The following is a 14,580-nucleotide window of genomic DNA, read 5'->3' on the forward strand; positions in this document are numbered from 1 at the left end:
TCAGAAATCGCTCCTGGCAGGCTCAGGGGACCCTATGAGATGCCGGGATTCGAACCACCGTCCTTCTGCATGCAAGGCAAATGCCCTACCTACATGCTATCTCTCCAGGCTCTCTAGGATTCTTTTTTTTTTTTTTGGTTTTTGGGCCACACCCGTTTGACGCTCAGGGGTGACTCCTGGCTATGTGCTCAGAAATCGCCCCTGGCTTGGGGGGACCATATGGGACGCCGGGGGATCGAACCGCGGTCCTTCCTTGGCTAGCGCTTGCAAGGCAGACACCTTACCTCCAGCGCCACCTACCCGGCCCCTAGGATTCTTATATTCTTTGTAACACTTTTTTTTTTGGCTTTTGGGCCACACCTGGGTAGAGCGTTTGCCTTGCACATGGCCAACCCAGGTTTGATCCCTGACATCCCATATAATACCCCAGTGCAGAGCTAAGAGAAACCCCTGAGCTCCAGTGGGTGTGTCCCCCAATGGCATTTGCATTTCAAAAAGAAAGTCCAACTGGCAGGACTTAACACTACAGCACAGTGCTATAGTTGTGCTGTACTAATTTTTAAAAATAATTGAATCACCATGAGATAGTTACAAAGTTGAGGGGCCGGAGAGATAGCATGGAGGTAAGGCGTTTGCCTTTCATGCAGAAGGTCATCGGTTCGAATCCCGGCGTCCCATATGGTTCCCCGTGCCTGCCAGGAGCAATTTCTGAGCATGGAGCCAGGAGTAACCCCTGAGCACTGCCGGGTGTGACCTAAAAACCACAAAAAAAAAAAAAAAAAAAAAAAAGTTGTTTATGATTTGGTTTCAGCATGCAATGTCCAATACCTGGTGTTCCTTCAGAGCACATATTTCCTGCCACCAATGTCCTGAATTTTATTCCCCCTTCCCTGCTGCCTCTAAGGTAGACCCCCCTCTCTCCCTCCCTCCCTCCTCCCTTTTTGTTTCCTTTTTTTATTTTAGACAGTGGTTTGGAATGTTACTACAGAAGAGGTATCATGTATTCATGTATATCAATTCTTTTCCAATACTTACCTCTCCTTTATTCCTTTCCGTTTGGGGGAGGAGGGGCACAGCTCGAGGCTCAGGTTACTTACTTCTGGCTCTGTGCTCAGAAATCACTCTTGGCAGGCTTAGGGGACCTTATGGGATGCCAGGGATCAAATGCAGGTCGGCTGTGTACAAGGCAAATACCCTATCCGCTGTCCTATTGCTCCTACGCCTATTCTTTTCTAAATATAATTCAAAATTGCAATCCTTAATCCCCCCAGCTTTACAAAACTTGCTGTCTTGAGACACATAATAATAAAATAATAATAATAATAATAATAATAATAATAATACAAAGGTATAACTTGGAATTTGAAAACTGGAATTCTAGATAACCCTAGAGTGGTAAATAACTAGAATGAGCTAATAGCCGAATAGTGACAGTACAGAAAAATATCTTCTGTGTTTAAAAAAGGATTAGATCCAGCCCCCATCAAAGTACATACTACATTACATCACAATTTTCAATTTGCTGGTATGGCTTATATATTAACTTTGAAGTCAGAGACCACAAATATTTGTTTATCTCTGGATCTCCAAGCCCTTGCAAAGTTGTCTGGAAAGCAGGTTGTTAAATTCAGATCTCCTGACTCATGGCTTTGATGCTGGCACCAGATAGCTGCAGAAACATCAGTGAGCACTAGGATAAATTCCCAAAGCCAAGAAAATGAATGCGAGTTTTGTCTAATCTACATAAAGAAGATTATGTAGATGACCTCATAAGATAACCTCAGGATCATTCAGAGAAGAGAGATCTCTTCAAATTGGCAGATGACAGTGGTGGGCAGCTAGTGATGAAGCCATCTGTGTACTCAAATGACCACTCACCACCCTGTAGGTATAAATGAAGTTAGGGTAACAGAAATCCATAGCTGTCATTTATTTTAGGCAGCTGGGACTTTATTTGTAATTTCCCATTGTTACTTATAAGAAGTCCCCTGCCTTTGGTTATTGCTCAGCTATTGCTGCTATTCCATCTCATTTCCCTCAAGTCATTTCTCTCTCCTCTCCTACTACTGCTTTTCTGAACCCGAGTTACTTTCTTTTACCATTAGGAATAGTTTCCCTCTTCTGCGGTCTGGTCTTTTTTAAGTGAGAGCAACACGAAGCCAAAGGTGATGAAAGGGGCCCGGAGAGATAGCATAGCGGTGTTTGCCTTGCAAGCAGCCGATCCAGGACCAAAGGTGGTTGGTTCGAATCCCGGTGTCCCATATGGTCCCTCGTGCCTGCCAGGAGCTATTTCTGAGCAGACAGCCAGGAGTAACCCCTGAGCAACGCCGGGTGTGGCCCAAAAAAAAAAACAAAAAACAAAAAAAAAAAAAAAAAGGTGATGAAAGGTTTACATGGCCCACTATCTCACTTATAGCTATCTCTTCTCAGATGTACCATTACCAATAGAATAAAGGACTTCAGTGTTGTCATTGTACTGTGTCTGAAACAATACTCAACCATGCTTGCTTTGATGTCATCTTTGTTTAAAAATTCAGGTTTCTTCCACCACGGCTGGTTTAGTCCCAACAATCAAAATGTTCCTTTTCTCTGCCAAATTGACTAGATATGGTTGTAGAGGGAAAATTAGGAGCAGAAGCAGGAAACTAGGCAGAACTTCTAAGTGCCCGTTGAAGGAGCAGGTCACAGATGAATAGGCTATAAATCAGAAACTTAGGACCAGAAGAGCCAGACCTATCAGGTTGCTTGAGCAGAAACAGAATGGGGCTACAAAAACAATGTATATTTGGAACTTAAGAGAGAACTTATCACTTTCTACCAACCATTATGTATGTTAGCAACCATTGTGTATGTTAGAATAGAAAATTGCTCCCATAGACTTGGTGTATCTTGTACCTAAGCTGTGTGAACTGCATTTATGTCTCAACCCATTCTAGTGTTAAGCCAGGTAAAATACACATGTAAATAAAATTTGGCTCTCACTGTGATCTCTCAAGTGCCTGCTATATTTTATTTTTGGTCAAATTTCTGTAACATGTTTGCTATGTGTATTACATTATATGTGGCAATTTGTATGGGCAGAGATTTACCCCTCATTTATTCTTCTCTCAAATCATAATTCTATTTTAGTTCCATTAAATCTACTAATACAGCAGGTAGAAATTTCTTCTTCCGCTAAATGTCAAGTTCTATCTTTATGAATAGTGGGCCCATAATAAGGCTTCATGTTGCCTTAATCACCTTCTAAATATGCTTTTTACATTTTGTATCATTTCAACACTGAGTCCCTTGATGCCAGGAAGCCTATTATAAACATTTTCTTATGTCCCATAGGTTGTACATGAAGATGCTTAAGAAATAACTTGATAGTAGAATTATCTTAAGTGAAGTCATCTTTGGATGTCTGGAAAGACAAGTCTTTATGATTCTATTTATGCTCCATACTGTACAAAGTAAAGGAGGGAGGCCCAGAAACTATCCTCTTCATAGAAGAATCCATTGTTTTTAATTTTTAAAAAATTATTGAATCAACTTGAATTACAAAGTTACAAAGATATTTCTGATTGAGTTTCAGGTGTACCACATCCCAACACCAATCAGTGTCTACTTCACCAATATCCTGTTTCCCTGCTGCAGTCCAGACTGTCTCTATGGCAAGTACCTTTCCCTCCCACCATTGTCCTAATGTTCCCTTCCCTAATTCTTTTATTTTTAATTCCCTTATTCTTTTATTGTTTTGTTTCAGGATCACACCCAGCAATGCTCAGTGCTTATTCTTGGCTCTACACTCAAGAATCACTTTTGGTAGGCTCAGTGGACTATATAAGATCTGGGATCAAACCTGGGTTGGCTGCTTGCAAGGTATGTCCTATCAAATGTACTGTCACTCCACCTCTTCCACCCTCATTCTTTTTTTTTCCGAGAATTTTGGATTAAGGGATAGAACCTGTCAGTTTGTAACTATACAAACAGTGCTTGAGACTGCCTCAATTCTTAAATAATGAGCCATAACCCCATATGGAGTCTTATAATTGAATATAGGAAGCCATGAAAAAAATCTAGTAAAACTGAAAGCTTTCTGAACATTCAACAACCAAAAATTAAGTGAAAGTCAACTGTGTAATGAATCTAAAGTGTTTATGGCAGCACTCACCTATGTTACATTTTTCAGGTGGAAAGGGAATTTAAATTTAAAAAAATTTAGAAGGCCCCATTCTGAGACAGTCCAGACTTCACTCCTTTCCTTTCTGTTTTCCTTTCTTCCCTCCCATACTCAGGGCTTACTCCAGGCTCTGCACTCAGGGATCACTCCTGGCAGGGTTCAGGGACCATATGCGGTGCTAGATATGGAGCCCAGGAGTGCTAGGTAAAAATAATATTCACTGTACTATCACTCTAGCCCAGTGCTTCTCAATTGTTTTCTGTCATGCCCCCTCCCCAGGAAAAAGAAAACATTTTTCGCCCCCCCCCCCGTGCGACTGTAAGTAGTATCTTTATTTAAAAAAAAAACTTTAACTTGCAAAACAAAAATATAAAATCATTTGAGCTGATTTTTTAATCAGAGGTGATGTCTGGATTAATGGCTACAATGAGCATGTTTTGCAATGCCTAACTTTTCGAAGCAGAGACATACAGAGACACAAACACAGGCTTAGCTTGTTATGACAGTGTTTGCTGAGGTCAAATGTGCCTTCCTTTATAGAGCCGTGCCCCCTCCTTGGGGGGTGCGCCCCACTATTTGAGAAACACTGCTCTAGCCCAACAGTCCAGAATTCCTAACGGGATTTCTGCAGTTACCTTGCTTTCTACCTTGGCAACTACTACAAAAAATTTTGTTTGTTTGTTTGTTTTTGGGTTACACCCAGTGATGCTCAAGGGTTACTCTTGGCTATTTGCTCAGAAATCGCTCCTGACTTGGGGGACCATATAGGATGCTGGGGATAGAACCCAGGTCCGTCCTGGGTCAGCCATGTGCAAGGCAAACACCCAACCACTGTGCTATTGTGCCAGCCCAACTACTACAAAATTTGTTTAGACACTTTAAGATGAGTTCATATTTTACCTAAATTCATTTGCTCAAACTAGTCCAAGGCAATTTCTGTAATTAGGAGGCCCTGATTCAAGAGTAAAGTGGGATACTGGCCAACTCACATGGATGATACTTCCCCCAAATAAAAGGAAGAATACATATACTTGTGTGACCTCAGTATCCTACATCATTCAAATAAATTATTCTTTTGTACTAAAAAGATTCTATAGGAGGTACATTTGGTTTGCTTATGGCTACATCAGACACAACCCTAGTTCAAATCCCCAACACATATGGTCCCCTGAGCACCTCCAGAAGTCACTCCTGAGCACAGAGCCAGGAATAGTCCCTGAGCACTACTGTGTATGGCCAAACAAAAACTCAAAATAAACCCAAACAAACCCTCAAAATGAAATTATTTTCTTTCCTAGGGGTCAGAGACACTACCAGGGAAAGGGCACTTGCCTTGTATATAGCCACACAGGTTCAGTCCTTAGCACCCCAGATTGTTCCGAGCCCACTAAAGTGATACCAAAATGCAGTGTCAAGAGTATACTCTGAGCATCGCCAGGTGTGGCCCCCACCAAAATAAGTATTCCCTTTCCTTGAAGAGCAGTGTAGCCTCTATCTCCACTGAGGAAAAGTTAAGTTCGGAACCAACTTGTATTTTTTTTTTTTTTTTTTTGGTTTTTGGGCCACACCCGGTGACGCTCTGGGGTTACTCCTGGCTATGAGCTCAGAAATCGCGCCTGGCTTGGGGGACCATATGGGATGCCAGGGGATGGAACCGCGGTCCGTCCTAGGCTAGCTCAGGCAAGGCAGGCACCTTACCTCTAGCACCACCACGCCGGCCCCAACCAACTTGTATTTAAAACAACAAAAAAACAATACTCAAAATTTACAGGGGTAAAAATTATTTTTAAAAATAACACATTTTATATATTGCTACACATCATTCTCATACCATCTGTACTGAAGTAAACATCTATACTCAAATATAAAATCTGAGTAACAATTGATCTATTTAAGTACAAAGGTCAGGTAACAATTTGTACTGATCAAATTTTTACAATCTTGCTGAGTCGCTCTGGAAGCCAATGTCTAGATAATCTGTAAACAAGATCTATGTAAATCAGTTGTCTTCATCTGTCTGTTCATCCATTCATCCATACTTCTATAATCCATCAGTATATCCATTCATCCATCCAACAATTTTTAAGTATCTACTCTGCAGAGGCACTACTTGATTGTGGAGCTAAGGTGAGTAAACATAATTCCCACGCAGTAAGCAAATCACAGAAAATTAGGAAAATCAAACTTCAGTGCAATACAATGTCATATAATAAAGGCACTGAGCCTATCAGAAACTAGGAACTAAAAAAAAGGATTGAGAGAAATGTCGATGCTTGAGCTGGCACTTGAGGCAGAAGGCAACACTCCTAGGAAAATGTAGCTCCATCTTCTAATCCAGAGAGTAGGACATTTTGTACCTGCTTTAGTGAAAGGAATGGTAAAATACATAGGGAATGATGGCATCTCATCAGCCCTCATTAACGACAAGGCATAGTCACAATACAACCTAAAAATTACAAATGTGTATATCATCTGACTTATGGCATCCCAGGGCATAGTCCCCATTAAGTTTAAATACTCCAAAACCAAAAATCCAACATAAAACATCTGTTTTATTCCATGCAATGATCTTAGCAGGGATAAGAAACCTCTAAGGAACCTTAGATGTCAATTGCTGTGAAAGAGTTATAAAAAAAAAAAAAAGATCAAGTACATTCTTTCACATGGAATAAAATTCATTATTTTTGAGTCATATTTGCTAATTTTTACTAACTTGGGGGGAGGGTAACTGAGCCACACCCAGCGGTACTCAGGGCTTACTCCTGGCTCTATGCTCATTCATCACTCCGAGCCAATCATGGGAGTCTATATGTGGCGCCAGAGATCGAACTAGAGTTGGCTACATGCAGAGTAAGCACTTATCCCCTGTACTGTCCCAGAAACTGTTCTTAAATGTTTTTAAAAGGCAAAAGAAAAGAGTTGATTTTCCTGTGAAAAAATTGGATCTAAAAAAGAGATGGTTCTGAATCATCAGGATTATATAAACTTTAATCTGAAAATTTCCTCAGTTTTTAAAAAATATTAGGGAGTGTATCCTGAGAGATTAAAGCACAATGCCTTTTTTTGTTATTTGTTTTTGTTTTGGGGCTACACTCAGTGGCGCTTGTGGGTTACTCCTGGCTCTGTGCTCAGAAATTGCTCCTGGAAGGTTTAGGGGACCATATGGAATGCGGGAATCGAAACTGGGTTCGTTCTAGGTCAGCAGCATTCAAGGCAAACGCCCTACTGCTGTGCTATCACTCCTGCCCTACAATGTCTTTTTTTAAAAAAAAAAGAAAAATGGGGCCCGGAGAGATAGCACAGCGGTGTTTGCCTTGCAAGCAGCCGATCCAGGACCTAAGGTGGTTGGTTCGAATCCCGGTATCCCATATGGTCCCCCATGCCTACCAGGAGCTATTTCTGAGCAGACAGCCAGGAGTAACCTCTGAGCACTGCCGGGTGTGGCCCAAAAACCAAAAAAAAAAAAAAAAAAGGAAGGAAGCAATCCAACATGAATTTTCACTAAAATATTTCATATAAAATTTTGTATTAAAATTGAATTATCTAAGCTCAATATTTTGAATATGAAGACCCCTAGAGATTACTGTAAAAACAACACACTGAAAAAGGATAAACAGGACTGGGGAAATAACTCAAGCGGTAGAACACATGCCTAGTATGCCATGTGCAACGTCCTGAGTTCTATCTCTGGTACTACATTACAACACAACTCAGCATCACCACAGGTTGGTATACCTATAGCAATCCCCCACGTAAAGGAATTGCCCTGATATCATCCCTGTCCTCTACCCTATCTCCATCCAATACCAATAGATATGGTCCCTATGGATAAAAAAAAAAAATGAAAAAATATCATGAGGCTAGAGCAATAGTACAGTGAATAAGACCCTTGCCCTGCATGTGGCCAACCCAGGTTCGATCCCTGGCATCCCATATGACCCACTGAGCACCACTAGGAGTGATTCCTGAATGCAGAGGATTGCAGGAGCAATCCTTGTATACTGCTGGATGTGGCACAAAAACATACAAAAAATATATAAGGTGTACGAAGTATAAGAACTAGCTATTGATGCACAATTCCTTTAAATAAGAATTACTTCCTATATTTACTAAGAGGTTTTATCTTTTCTCTTTTTGAAGACCATTTTTTACAAAAGGCTGTGAAGGCACAGAAGAGGGAACTTGATATCCAACTGCAGTAATTTTCATGCAATTGGCCCCTTACTACATGATGTATAGAAACCTCCTGAGTACAAGAGTTTATGTTTTTATAAAAGAGAACTGTATCATTGCATGGCACAAACCACTGCATTCTTAGTCCTTTCAAGAAATAATCCAGAAGTATTTTTCACATGTTGTAGTATTTCCTACAAAACAATAGAGACAAAGATCAAGCCTAGCATAACTGCAGAATTTCACTGATGAGTTATACTAATTCCAAGTGATTATGTTTTGCTCCAAATAACGGAGCAAAAGGCATTGTCCCATACAGTTAATTTCACAGTGATGGAAATATATATGTGGATAATTTGAGGCACAAGCTCTGCAACTGGACATTAGAAAATAAAAGGTTCAAATAAACTGGGTTCAAAATCTACATCTCATGATTCCTTTTTGATTCTTATTCTACCAAAGTGGTAAGCTGCTTTCTATCTATATCATATCATATATCATTTGAATCCTCTTCCAGAGTCCTCTGTATGCAGCATGAGAAGGAAAATCAGAGTTTTGGCTTGATAACAATATTCAGGGTAAAAGTGCCCCCATGGTAAGTTCCTCACCATAGAATATCCAAGATTCACTCCAAAGAAAGAACTATTATCTGATGATGACCACTAGAGTTCAGTTTTCAAAATTTTGGGAATGATCTGCTCATAGTCTTTCCTCCTTGTCACATTATAGGATAGGAATTTGGAGTATTCAGTCAACAGGTTCTCCCAGTAACAGGTGATGTCATCCATCTGCAAATGGTTCATAATAAACTGGCTTCCCCTAGAGATAAGATTAAGAAGAACATTTAAAACTCAGCAGTTGGGCCGGAGCAATAGTGCAGCAATAGGGCGTTTGCCTTGCATGTGGCTGACCCAGGACGGACCTTCGTTTGATCCTTGGTGTCCTATATGGTCCCCCAAGCCAGGAGCAATTTCTGAGCACATAGCCAGGAGTAACCCCTGAGCATCACCAGGTGTGTCCCAAGAACCAAAACAAAAGAACAAAAAAACAAAAAACTGCTAAGTTCTACTGTGCAGTGTGTGTGTAGCAATAGTAGGTCTGATGGCTAATGGGTTGATATGAACATTAGATGAGTACATAAAGTACTTGACATAGGATAAGCACTCAAATATAAGTCACAGTATTTTAACTGCTGAGTTATTGGTGGGGATTTTTGTTTGTTTTTTAATTAAAAGCAAGTAGATTTTTAATTAAAATAAGCAAATGAATAAAGATACTTGTTTCATTACCTTGAGGATTTCAGTCTATTTTTAAAGTATAGGTTTAAGGCATATAGAAATGTTTTGCCCCAGACAGCTTCTAATTATCTTTCTGTATAATGAGATAAAATCTGCTATCACCAAGATAACAATATTCACATAGCGTTAGCTAAGAGAAACTGGGGATGAGAAAATATAAAAATAGAACTTACCTTTCAGCAATTGCTCGAGCTACATCATCATTTGCTTTTACAAACTGCAACAGGTCCCTAAAATGAAAAGAATTATTGGGAGTTAATTAAGAGAACTTGATATCCAATTGTAGTAATTCTCATGCAACTGGCACCTTTCTGTCTTGTGTAGAAATCTCCTGAGTACAAGAGTTTGTTTTTATAAAAGAAAAGTATGTCATTGCATGGTACAAACTAATGCTTTCTTAGACCTTTCTTTTATTTTTTGTTTGTTTTGTTTCTGGGCCATACCTAAAGGTACTCAGGAGTTATTCTGCACTCAGAAATCACTCCTGGCAGGCTTTGGGGACCACATGAGATGCCAGGGATTGAAACCAGGACAGTCACATACAAGGCGAATGCCCTACCCATTGTGCTATTGCTCTGGCCCCTTTCTTAGACCTTTCAAGAAATGACCCAAAAGTATTTTTCACATGTTATAATATTTCCTACTAATAGATAGCCACAAAGATCAAGCCTAGCATAACTGCAGAATTGCAGTGATGAGTTATAGTTCCAAATGAATTATTGAAATATAGCCTCTGAAATAAAAACTGAGGGCATTAGGACTAAATCATAAAGACCAGAGATTGAGGCTAAGATATATGGATGGATTTTTTTAAAAACAAAAATATCAAGGTTCCCTCAGGAACAACGTAATAGCAATAACAAAAATATATAACACATACAAGATAAAGGCAACCTATTATAAATTTGGGATATGTTTTACAAAATTAGAGACATATTCAAAGATGCACATCAAAATCAAATGTGAAGAAAATATTTGTTTTGGGGCCACACCCGGTGACACTCAGGAGTTACTCCTGGCTCTGTGCTCAGAAATTGCTTCTGGCTCGGGGAACCATATGGGATGCCAGAGATCAAACCCAGGTCCATCCCGGGTCAGCCACAAGCAAGGCAAAAGCCCTGCTGCTGTGCTATTGCTTCGGGCCTGAAGAAAAAGGTTGAAGAGACAATATAGGAGTCAAGCCAATACATGTGGCCAACCTTGGTTCAATCCCCATATAGCAAATGATCAGTACTAGGAGTGACTCCTGATAATAGAGCCAGAAGAAGCCTCTCAGCACTGCAGGTATGGCCAAAATCAAACAACAATTACCGTATTTGCCGGCGTATAAGACCACCCTTCAACCCATGAAAAACTTCCTAAAAGTCTTAAAAGTAAGTTACTTCTTAAAAGTAAGAGGGGTGTGGATCACTCGTCCCTGAAGCTGGAACAAGTTTCAGCATGCCGTATACCAGCACATAATATGACTCCCGACTTTTAGGAAGTTTTTCATGGGTTGAAGGGTCGTCTATACACCGGCAAATACGGTAAAAGTTGGAGCGTAGGGGCCGGAGCAGTGGAGCAGAGCGGGAAGGCACCTGCCTTGTCGGAGCTAGCCTAGGACAGACCGCAGTTCAATTCCCCATCATTCCATATGGTCCCCAAGCCAGGAGCAATTTCTGAGTGCATAGCCTGGAGTAACCCCTGAGTGTCATCGGGTATGGCCCCCCCCCCCCCAAAAAAAAACAACAACAACCAAACAAAAAATGTGGGGTGAGTACTTGCCTTCCATATGTAAAAGTTTAGATTCAATCCCCAGGACAAAAAGAAAAAAAAAGTGAAAAAACCGTCCTTCTTGGGGCCGGAGAGATAGTAAGGTGTTTGCCTTGCACGCAGCCAATCCAGATGGATAGTGGTTCGAATCCCAGCATCTATATGGTCCCTCGTGCATACCAGGGGCAATTTCTGAGTGCAGAGCCAGCAGTGACCCCTATGTGCCACCGGGTGTGACCTTCCCCACCAAAAAAAATGTCCTTCTTATCTCCTCTGGGCAGTGGGCACTGGGTTAACCTGGTTGGCCCTTTTCCACACCTCTTCCTAGCTCCTCTGATCGCAAGAGGAAATGTGTTTCAGCCTCACTGGGGCTGTAGCTAAAATTCCATGTAAGAATATAACAAGATTGAACAGTTCCATCTTTAGTTTTTGAAAAGTCAGTGCTTCCTCACTACGCAGTGTCCAGAAGGTAGATTTCAAGGCAGCTTGCAAGCACTTTTTCAAGTTATATCCCACTTGCTGGAAAACAAGACTGCAATATCCATGTGGGCCACATAAGAGGGCAAAACTTAGTGGCAATAGTAACCAGGAGTGAGTCCTTTATTAGACTTCAGATTTCTTTCTTTCTTTCTTTCTTTCTTTCTTTCTTTCTTTCTTTCTTTCTTTCTTCTTTTTTTTCTCTTCTTTTTTCTTTTTTCTTTTCTTCTTCCTTTCTTCCTTCCTTTTCTTCCTTCTTTTTTCCTTTCTTCTTTCTCTCTTTTCTTCTTTTCTCTTTCTTTCTTTTCTCTTTCTTCTTTCTTTTTTCTTTCTTTTTTTCTTTCTTTCTTTCTTTCTTTCTTTCTTTCTTTCTTTCTTTCTTTTTCTTCTTTCTTTTTCTTTCTTTCTTTCTTTCTTTCTTTCTTCTTTTCTTCCTCCTTCCTTTTCTTCCTTCCTTTCCTTCCTTCCTTCCTTCCTTCTTTCTTTCTTTCTTCTTTCTTTCTTTCTTTCCTTCTCTCTCTCTTTCTATCTCCTCTCTCTCTCCCTCCCTCTTCTTTCTTTCTTTCTTTCTTTCCTTTCTTTTCATTTTTCTTTTCTTTCTTTTCTTTCTTCTTTCTTTCTTTCTTTCTTTCTTCTATCTTTCTTTCTTTTCTTTCCTTTCTTCTCTCTTTCTTTCTTTCTTCTTTCTTTTTCTTTCTTTTCTTTCTTTTTCTTTCTTCTTTCTTCTTTTTTCTTTTTTTTCTTTTCTTTCTTCTTTCTTTCTTCTTTCTTTCTATCTATCTTTGGGTAACACCAGCTATGCTTAGATCACTCCTGGTGGAGTTTCAGGGACCATACAAAATGCCAGCAATAGAACCCAAGCTGGCAGCATATAAAGCGAGTACCTTACCCACTCCAGTCTTAGGAGTGTTTTTAAGGAGTAAGTACCTTGAACTCCCTGACTTTAAGGATTGTGGGAGTCCATGGAAAAGGAAAGGTTGGGAAAGGTTGCTTACTGGACATTGGAGAGGTCTGTTTTGACTGGGATATAGTGAACCCATGGTTTCAGTTGTGGATAAAAGAATTCCAGCCACTCATCGCCAACATGGAAAACAAGTGAACCACAAAGGAAAAGATGTTTGAACCGGAAACTTGCAGCTACCCCTCGAAAATTAAACAGATACCTAGAAGAGAAAGAAAAATAGACATAAATACTAAATAGGACATAAAAAAATTTAGACACTTTCAAATTACAAATTATTTACAATTGGGTTGCAGGCATATAGTGTTTCAACATTAATCACTTCACCAGTTAAACAGGACCTTTTTTCTTTTTCTTTTTTTTTGGTTTTTGGGTCACACCTGGTTTTGCTCAAGGGTTACTCTTGACTCTACTCTCAGAAATCCCTCCTGGCAGGCACAGGGGACCATATGGGATGCTGGGATTCGAATCACCTTCCATCTGGGTTTGGCATGTGCAAGGTAAACACCCTACCACTGTGCTATCTCTCTGGCCCTGGACATTTTTTCTTATGGCTTCCTCCCCTCTTCTCTTATGACCCTTTTCCCTTCTTCCTATTTTCAATGATCGGGGACACATCAGCATGTCTCCGTAGGTCTCTAGAAACTTCTTGTTTTTTTGTGGAATGGTATGAGTGAATCTTGGGAATGTCAGGATGAGGGGAAAAGCAGACAGGGTCAGGAGTAGGGGACTGGGTGGCTCAAATGAGAATGATTCCTTTAGAATCATGAATGCCTTTTTAGACCTAATATCTCTATCTAGTCTGATTTGCTCCTACTCCTATTTTCCCAGTGGGACCCTCTATAGTCTCAGGCATCTCTCTGTTTTCTTTTCTGACATTTGGAAAGCAGAACTAAATGTGAAATGGCATAACTAAACCACCTTCAATGAGAGGTTCCATAGAAAAACAGCTACTTCAAAAATAACCAATTTTTTTTCAGCATTTCTTCACACATGTGCCTATTTCCAGTTATTTCTACTCTAATGTTCCCACATGACATAGAATCAGGGTCTATATCTCCGAACATTCACCCGCTTCCCTCATGGGCCTCCTACTCTGGTTTTAACAGTTCATCTAATTCTTCCTGACATTTAGTTATATTTTAGTTACAGATGTCTTACGCATGCTAAACCTTAAACTTTTACTAAACTGATACATACTTAATTTACCTTCAGCAATTGATTGGAAGTTATGTAAAAGACAATCTATGGGGGCTGGAGAGATAGCATGGAGGTAAAGCGTTTGCCTTTCATGCAAGAGGTCATCGGTTCGAATCCCAGCGTCCCATATGGTCCCCTGTGCCTGCCAGGAGCAATTTCTGAGCATGGAGCCAGGAGTAACCCCTGAGCACTGCCGGGTGTGACCCAAAAACCACAAAAAAAAAAAAAAAAAAAAAAAAAAAAAAAAAAAAAAAAAAAAAAAAGACAATCTACCATGTTTTCTTTTCTATCTTTTTAATTTTAGTTTTGGGGCCAAATCTGGTAGTATTCAAGGCACTTAATCCTGGTTCTGCAATCAGGGGTCAGTCCTGCTGAAGCCCAGGGCATCACATGTAGTGCCAGAGACTGGACAGGTGTTGGCCATTTAAGATAAGCACCCTACCTGAAGTATCTCTCCAGCCCCCATCACTTCCTTTTCCAGGACACAAACTCTATGGAAGCAGGGAGCACATTTCACTTATACTGTCTTCACAGCTCCTAGAGAACTCTGATGAAAC

At 40.2% G+C, this 14,580-nt stretch overlaps 1 protein-coding gene across 1 annotated transcript in view; it reads right to left on the bottom strand.

Annotated features, from left to right (window-relative positions):
* Positions 1–7,944: 7,944 nt before the first annotated feature.
* The window catches only part of POGLUT1 (protein O-glucosyltransferase 1), a 32,367-nt gene continuing 25,731 nt past the window's right edge, over positions 7,945–14,580 (bottom strand). The window contains exons 9-11 of the mRNA XM_049785921.1: positions 12,858–13,025; positions 9,807–9,863; positions 7,945–9,154 (exon numbers count right to left, since the gene is read on the bottom strand). Of these exons, the coding sequence (XP_049641878.1) occupies positions 8,998–9,154; positions 9,807–9,863; positions 12,858–13,025 (382 nt within the window). The 3' untranslated portion in view covers positions 7,945–8,997. The remainder of the gene's footprint in view (positions 9,155–9,806; positions 9,864–12,857; positions 13,026–14,580) is intronic.

The sequence above is a fragment of the Suncus etruscus genome, chromosome 13 (assembly GCF_024139225.1).
Source record: "Suncus etruscus isolate mSunEtr1 chromosome 13, mSunEtr1.pri.cur, whole genome shotgun sequence".
Lineage (NCBI taxonomy): Eukaryota > Metazoa > Chordata > Mammalia > Eulipotyphla > Soricidae > Suncus > Suncus etruscus.